The following is an 8,759-nucleotide window of genomic DNA, read 5'->3' as shown; positions in this document are numbered from 1 at the left end:
CTCTTCCACTTCTGCTGGGCGGCTCTTCCACTTATCTAAAACTTCCTTCCATCCCATCCTCTGACCCTCTAGTGTTAGATTCTGGTCTTCCCTCCTGTGCTTTATCCCTTTGTGTATTTGAATGTCTCCCCCCCAAGCCAGACACATCGAGATCTCACAGCCTTTACATTTTATATTATCATTAATGAAATGATTGAGGGTAACGGCCCCCCCGGACCGATCACCGGGAAACCCAGGGCAGGTAAATGATTATCATTTTTACTTGACGTCCAATCATGATTGGAATTGATCATTACATTTACAAGGTGTCTTGGGGAAATATGATGTCATTATAAAAGTACACACAGGGACAGTACCAGCCGATCATTAATAGAAAAACAACCGTGGCACTTAAAAGCGGTGAACAAAATAAAACCTGAATCTTGGGGGAAAAACAGTGACTTCCCGACTCCCCACGGGGGAAACAACACAGAAAGAAATAAAAACCTCAAAGTCTTTGCGCAGGGATGAATATTTCGATGTGATTTATTGGATATGATGTCACGGGACACATCCATGCTTTAAAATACAATAAGTTACATCATTTACACCGTACCATCCCCCGTCCCGTCAGCGTCTGCATCTCAGAGCAAGAAAAACATCGAGAGAACGTCTAAAATAATCGCTTTCTGACACCGGAATATCTGCGGCGATAGAGAGTCCGGGGATCCGATACTGCACCCCTCTCTAAGAGAATCGTCTCCCCACCCCATCACTGCACCCCGCTCTAAGAGAACCGTCTCCCCACCCCACCACTGCACCCCTCTCTAAGAGAACCGTCTCACCGCCCCATCACTGCACCCCTCTCTAAGAGAATCGTCTCCCCACCCCATCACTGCACCCCGCTCTAAGAGAACCGTCTCCCCACCCCACCACTGCACCCCTCTCTAAGAGAACCGTCTCCCCACCCCATCACTGCACCCCTCTCTAAGAGAACCGTCTCCCCACCCCATCACTGCACCCCTCTCTAAGAGAACCGTCTCCCCACCCCATCACTGCACCCCTCTCTAACAGAACCATCTCCCCACTCCATCACTGCACCACTCTCTAACAGAACCGTCTCACCGCTCCATCACTGCACCCCTCTCTAACAGAACCGTCTCCCCACCCCATCACTGCACCCCTCTCTAACAGAACCGTCTCCCCACCCCATCACTGCACCCCTCTCTAAGAGAACCGTCTCACCGCTCCATCTCTGTACCCCTCTCTAAGAGAACCGTCTCAGCGCTCCATCTCTGTACCCCTCTCTAAAAGGACCCTCTCATGCCTTGTGTTTGTACCCCCATGGACCGCGGGGATGGATGTGACGTCTGAGAGTGATGGGATGGGACGCGTGGGCAGAGCCACGTGGAGCTCACAGTGCTTGACAGATCTCAGGCTGAAGTGTGGGGGTCTCATTAGCCAGAGTTGGCTGTACCAGGGGGGCTTCATCAACTCCTGGGGGCTCCGATACAGACTAATATTTTACACAATTAGGACGTACACTCCATGTGTATTTAGTGCAAAGATTTGCCCCCCCAGACGTCCCACCCTGGGGCAGAAGGGAAGCAGCTATTTAACTCCGTGTTGTCACAATGCCCAATAAAAACACACCCAGATAGCTCTAGAACATTTTAAATAATTTACACGCAGAACATAAAGACCTGAAAACCCAGAATTCCATATACAAATAATTTAATTTTTCTTTCATTGACACATCGCCCGTCCGTGGTGATTTCTGCAGCCGAAGGCCCGAGGTGAGAATCGGGGAGGAAAGAAACCGTTAGTTTGTCTCGTTTTCCGCAGGACTTTATATTCCGAGGTTTATGGTGACGTCGGCTTCTGTTCCGCCTTCGCTGCGACACAAGATCCAAACCTCTGTACAGTTATTAAGAATTTTTAATAAATAAAAAGTTGTAAAAAATAAAATTAAATAGATCTGTAAAAACAACGAAAACAGCGGAAACGGAACACTTATACAAGGACTAAAAAGCAAAAGCCGGGGACCGCCACGTTAAAAAAGTCATGTAAACAAAGTCGCGGTGTCTGGCGGCCGCACTAATCGCACACATGTCTGTACATACGTGTGCGTGTATATGTATCTATATATATAGCGGTGTATGTATACATACTATACTAACGGATCCAGATTTTTGGGGGTACAACAGGCTCCTTTCTCAATACTACGCGGACCCCGTATACCGCTACGTATCGCTCATGCAGAGATGAGGATGGCGAAAGCCGCGGCCGGCGTCCCATGGAGGGCATTTTTACCGAAACACGGTTAGGATGACGATGCGATCACCAGGGACCCCGCCGGCGGCGAATAACCTTCATGTGGAACGGAGATAATAAAAAGGAATTTAATGACACCGGGAAGGGCCGGACCGGGAGCCTCTGGAACGGGCGCCGCCATTAACCATCCGGAATCACTTTAATCTCCCCGTAAAGCCCGGACGAGGCTTTTGGGGAGGATAATCGTAGAGGAGACGGCTGAGAGCGGCGCCGCGGCTCTCTTTATAGGGCAGTAAAGCCCAAATTAATAGCCCAATTTCTTACATACACCGTTGGGACCGGTTTAAGACCAAAGCGGTAACGCGTAGAGCCGAGTTATTACAGGGAACGACCAGACGTCTCGCCCCATAGCAGGTGGGTTCTTCCACCCCAACTATCACCTTTTGCCCCTGAAAAGAGCAAAGTGCCCCCACCTGCCACATCCTGGGCATATATTTAATATATAATAGAAGAGGAAACACATAAAAGACTCCCTATTACTGCATCAACAGCCTAAACCCCGAGGGCAAAAGACCCCCAAAAGCCTCACAGGAGGGCAGCTGGAATTCAAGATGGCGGCTCCCGCTAACACTAAAGTATCAATAAGATTACAGTCAAATAAATGGAGATTTAACCCCGTTATAGACGCCATTATAGTCCCCATTCTAACCAGACCAAGTGCCAGGCAAAGCGGGACCCCCAAGTGATACAAATGAGCAGCGATTCCCCCGTAACGGAGCGTTCAGGAAAAACCCAATTCTCTGAATTTTTGACTCAAGCGGTAACGGAGATTACGGTTAACGAACCAAAGGGCGTAAAACCCAATGGGGGCAAAACGGAGCCCCTGCCAAAAATAACTGCAGAACTGGGAAGAACATTTCGGGGACGACATCTACTTGGAAGGAAAATAAATAAAAACATACGAGAGACGGCGCTCTACGCAGATCGGGGGGGGGGGCAACAGGCGGCATTCAGGAATGAACACCAGCTGCTCAAAAGATGGCTAAGGGTCATGGGAGTTCAGGAGTAATTGTAGAACGACCCAGCAGCCAATCAGGGTAGCAGTTCTACCAGCGAAACGTTTGATTGGACACGACAGTCTCTACGCGTGCACCACGGCGACAGCCCATGGTCTATGCGGGGTCCCGGGGTATTAAGCTGGTACCGATCGGAATGGATCCTCCGCGAGTTACCTACAGAACATTCTCTCTGTCCGGACGCATTTCGCAGACAGGTCTGCGCAGGCAGGTATGGCGCCGAGACGCGTTACTGCGGCCGTTTGGGTTTTATTGCGGACGTTCCCCATGCGCGGACAAACTCCCCAGACTGGCGCAGCATCCCGGTATCGGAAGGACTCGGCAGGAACCTGGTTCAGAGGGAACGGACCTCTAAGGCAAACGATTCAATAAAACAGAATAAGGCCCGGAAAGTCGGTGTGAATGGCGGTCAGTCACCCGTCTCCAGCGTGCATTGCCCCGTCCGTGATGTGTAGTGCATGCGCGTTACCGCGTCGGCATACTCCGTCCTACGGGGTCACTACGGGAAATACGCCCTTAGAGGACCAACGCACCAAACGCTTTTAATGTTTGATTTTCACAAAACTAACGGGTGTTTAAAAGTCTGAATTACTGAGAATTTCCCCGGTCCGGGGGGGTCCTGAATGGGGGGACGTCCTGGAGCTCCGCGGCTCCTTCTTCCAGACCCTCCTCCGGCAAAATTGCTGAACTTTGGTCCCAGTCGGAGGCGAGGAGTCCGGCTACTTCAGATTCCGGTCGTTATTGCCACAGATGATGGACCAGAAAATGTTTCTCCCCTCCCCCCCACCACTCACTCCACGATTACTGTACAAGGCGAGGGGGGCCGGTGGCGGCAGAGACCCCTTTACAGCTGGTCCGCACCGTACCTGTAGCGTGATGTGACCGGAGGATGAGACGTGACAGACAGACGAGGCAACGCTCTTCCTGCATTCGTCGTCTTAGTCCCGCTATAGAACGGCCTCCATGAAGCCAGTGTCCAGGTGCTGGATAAGAACCCGGATGAAGGACATTTCTTTCCTGGTGTTCTCGAAGATGATGCGGGGATCATCCGACTGGCAGCGCAGGCAGTTGGGCGCCATCACCATGGCCAGGTTACTGACGTCCATCTTTGTGACAGCCACGTTGGCCGGCTGCACAAATACCTGGAGAAAAGGGAACATCATGAAAACAAAGGAAAATATTGTCACCCTCCCCAAAAAGGAATAAAACATACGAAATAACCCATGGAGTTCCCTGCAGTACCAACTCTGACCAGCAGACTGCGCTCCATCACTCCGTACACGGCTACAGAACGTCCCATTCTACTAAATGGCAAAACAAATAGCAAGCCGGCCCTGTATAATGTATGGCTAAATCAGCGAGCCGGCCCCTGTATAATGTATAGATAAATCAGTGACCTGCCCCTGTATAATGTATGGATAAATCAGCGAGCCGGCCCCTGTATAATGTATAGATAAATCAGCGAGCCGGCCCCTGTATAATGTATAGATAAATCAGCGAGCCGGCCCCTGTATAATGTATAGATAAATCAGTGACCGGCCCCTGTATAATGTATAGATAAATCAGCAAGCCGGACCGTGTATAATGTATAGATAAATCAGTGACCGGCCCCCTGTACAATGTATAGATAAATCAGCGAGCCCTTTGTGGCCCCTTGTTTTCACGACCGAGTTACCTGTAGGAAACGGATGAGGTAGCAGAGCACCGTTTTGTTGATTCTGGGCAGCGAGTGAACCACGGCGATGGCGGCCTCCGGGTTCTCGTAGTGGGTGATGCACTGATCGTAAAACTCGTGGGGGATCAGCGGCTCCTCCAGCTCCCGGTACCAGAGCTTCAACAGAGAGGCTGCAGAACGGAAACGGTTAACATTTCAACCATACAGGTAGTGCCGGTGCCATATCCACACGGCGCGGTAACACGGCAATAACATACAGCATAGATGGCCTGCATTGGGTCGCAGGTCTCTTTACCCCCCCAGCGCTGTATACAGTAATATAACCCCCCAGCGCTGTATACAGTAATATAACCCCCAAGCGCTGTATACAGTAATATAACCCCCAGCGCTGTATACAGTAATATAACCCCCCAGCGCTGTATACAGTAATATAACCCCCCCAGAGCTGTATACAGTAATATAACCCCCAGCGCTGTATACAGTAATATAACCCCCAGCGCTGTATACAGTAATATAACCCCCAAGCGCTGTATACAGTAATATAATCCCCAGCTCTGTATACAGTAATATAACCCCCCAGCTCTGTATACAGTAATATATCCCCCAGCGCTGTATACAGTAATATACCCCCCAGCGCTGTATACAGTAATATAACCCCCCAGCGCTGTATACAGTAATATAACCCCCAGCGCTGTATACAGTAATATAACCCCCAAGCGCTGTATACAGTAATATAACCCCCAGCACTGTATACAGTAATATAATCCCCAGCGCTGTATACAGTAATATAACCCCCCCAGCGCTGTATACAGTAATATAACCCCCAGCGCTGTATACAGTAATATAACCCCCCAGCGCTGTATACAGTAATATAACCCCCAGCGCTGTATACAGTAATATAACCCCCCAGCGCTGTATACAGTAATATAACCCCCCAGCGCTGTATACAGTAATATAACCCCCAAGCGCTGTATACAGTAATATAACCCCCAGCGCTGTATACAGTAATATAATCCCCAGCGCTGTATACAGTAATATAACCCCCCCAGCGCTGTATACAGTAATATAACCCCCAGCGCTGTATACAGTAATATAACCCCCCCCAGCGCTGTATACAGTAATATAACCCCCCCAGCGCTGTATACAGTAATATAACCCCCAAGCGCTGTATACAGTAATATAACCCCCAGCGCTGTATACAGTAATATAACCCCCAGCGCTGTATACAGTAATATAACCCCCAGCGCTGTATACAGTAATATAACCCCCCCCAGCGCTGTATACAGTAATATAACCCCCAAGCGCTGTATACAGTAATATAACCCCCAAGCGCTGTATACAGTAATATAACCCCCAGCGCTGTATACAGTAATATAACCCCCAGCGCTGTATACAGTAATATAACCCCCAGCGCTGTATACAGTAATATAACCCCCCCAGCGCTGTATACAGTAATATAACCCCCCAGCGCTGTATACAGTAATATAACCTCCAGCGCTGTATACAGTAATATAACCCCCCCAGCGCTGTATACAGTAATATAACCCCCCAGCGCTGTATACAGTAATATAACCCCCCAGCGCTGTATACAGTAATATAACCCCCCCCAGCGCTGTATACAGTAATATAACCCCCCAGCGCTGTATACAGTAATATAACCCCCCCCAGCGCTGTATACAGTAATATAACCCCCCCAGCGCTGTATACAGTAATATAACCCCCAGCGCTGTATACAGTAATATAACCCCCAGCGCTGTATACAGTAATATAACCCCCAGCGCTGTATACAGTAATATAACCCCCAGTGCTGTATACAGTAATATAACCCCCAGTGCTGTATACAGTAATATAACCCCCCCAGCGCTGTATACAGTAATATAACCCCCCCAGCGCTGTATACGGTAATATAACCCCCCCAGCGCTGTATACGGTAATATAACCCCCCCAGCGCTGTATACGGTAATATAACCCCCCAGCGGCTGTATACAGTAATATAACCCCCCCAGCGCTGTATACGGTAATATAACCCCCCAGCGGCTGTGCAGGCGTGAGTGACGGGGCTTTCTTACACCTTCCTAGAGGGAGAAAAATAACTAGAGATACCCCTGCATTTTATCCTGTTGCCCCCTTAATAGAATTCCATTATATGCCACTGGCTCCCACTGTGATATTCCATGAAATAGCCTTTTTTTGGATCGGGAAATAAATATGTAAAAATGTCCAATTAGTTTGCGGCTGGCGGACGGAAGCGCACGCTCAGCGTATCTGGAGCGCCCCGGGGGGTAAAGCGACCCGTACTTCTTTACAAAAGATCCGAAAAGCCAAAATATCTCATTTATTTTCCGCCTGGCTACATTTCTGGGGCTCGTTTGTCATTTCTAAAGCGTTTGCGGAACCGTCTCGATAAAGAGACGACCTGGTTTAGGATTTAAGAACTTCTGGTGACAAGGAACTTCTATGCGGGGGCTGCATTCGGACGAAAGCTTTTTAACCAATCACAGCACACATATACACCATGTGACACTCAGTCTACACAATCCTACAGAGATTTCCTCCAGATTTGAATTTTTGGGTAATTAATGTTTATTGTAGTTCCAAACTCATAACCTTGCACTTTTGCACGTGGAACGGCCCGGAAACCAAATCACCAAACCAAACAAAAAACCACGGAAACCAAACAAAAAAAACCACTAATCGAGATTATTACCTAATTATACAAAAAAAAACGTTTTCGTGTCTCTTATGGCTTCTCGTGTTTCTTTTATGTAGAAGGGGAGAAAATGCTTTATATTACAGCGTGAGGCTGATTTTGTGGCGTTTGGCTACCGTGTGACATCATTTGGCTAATTTACAAACCGGCCACACATCGCCGACAAAGACACGGAGCGTCAGATCAAAACTCAATCCTTTCCAAAGCGCGTCCCGCGGGCCCCCGGAAGGGCCGGTCACATGCGGGGGGAACAAAGCAAGTGACAGTTTGACAGCGAAGAGACACGAGACGGCGAGCGTAACGCCACAGAGGGAGCCCCGGACGGCTTCAAAGGATTTCAGCGGCTCTGTATTTTATCCTGCACATCAAAGTGTTTTATTTAAACCATTTATTAACCCCTTAAGGGCCGAGCTGCTTTTTTAACTTGTCGTACCCTTCATGCGAATGGCTGTTTTTAAAAGTTTTGTGGTGTTTGTATTTAGCTGGAATTTTCTTATTTCTCATTTAGTGCAGCACCCCCCCCCCCCCCCCGCCCATGGTATATACTGTTTTCTTTTCAGGACAAAAAAAGCTTAATGGTGAAAATGGGAAAAATGTACTTTTTTTCTCACTTTTATTTGAAAAATCTATTACTCGTCTACAAAAGCTAATGAAAAAAAATGCTAACTAGATTCTACTATTTGTTTAGAAATATCCAATGTTTTTGTGTTTTTTCTGCACGTCATGGGGCAATAATTACAAGTGTTTCAAATCTAGTCATCCTGCTCCCATGTGCTATTTGGGACATCTTTGAAGGCAGTCAGTTCAATTTACCCCAACAAACCATATATGGTCCCACATCTTTTTTTTTATTTAAAATGTTATTAAATGTTTAATTTTAATTTTATTTTTTTTATTTCAACCACCGACATATTAGAAAGTCCCTTCTCCAACCGCTAGAGGGTGCCTTGAGACTACATAACGAGTGTAAGAACCTCTCCTACAGTGATTTGTATTAGCGACTTTATGGCTACGTTGTGATTGGTTTATTTGTATTCTTTTTGTT

The 8,759-nt window shown here is 47.9% G+C and overlaps 1 protein-coding gene across 1 annotated transcript in view; it reads right to left on the bottom strand.

Moving 5' to 3' along the window:
• Window positions 1-4,276: 4,276 nt before the first annotated feature.
• The window catches only part of LOC149273612 (rho GTPase-activating protein 39-like), a 41,619-nt gene continuing 37,136 nt past the window's right edge, over window positions 4,277-8,759 (bottom strand). The window contains exons 8-9 of the mRNA XM_089506096.1: window positions 5,005-5,174; window positions 4,277-4,471 (exon numbers count right to left, since the gene is read on the bottom strand). Coding sequence (XP_089362222.1) covers window positions 4,277-4,471; window positions 5,005-5,174 — 365 coding nt within the window. The remainder of the gene's footprint in view (window positions 4,472-5,004; window positions 5,175-8,759) is intronic.

This window comes from Sceloporus occidentalis, unplaced genomic scaffold (assembly GCF_023333645.1).
Source record: "Sceloporus occidentalis isolate IW3139 unplaced genomic scaffold, rSceOcc1.0.p SCAF_363, whole genome shotgun sequence".
In the NCBI taxonomy this organism is placed as follows: Eukaryota; Metazoa; Chordata; class Lepidosauria; order Squamata; family Phrynosomatidae; genus Sceloporus; species Sceloporus occidentalis.
The sequence above is the reverse complement of the archived record's forward strand: the minus strand, read 5'-3'. Positions and strand labels throughout refer to the sequence as shown.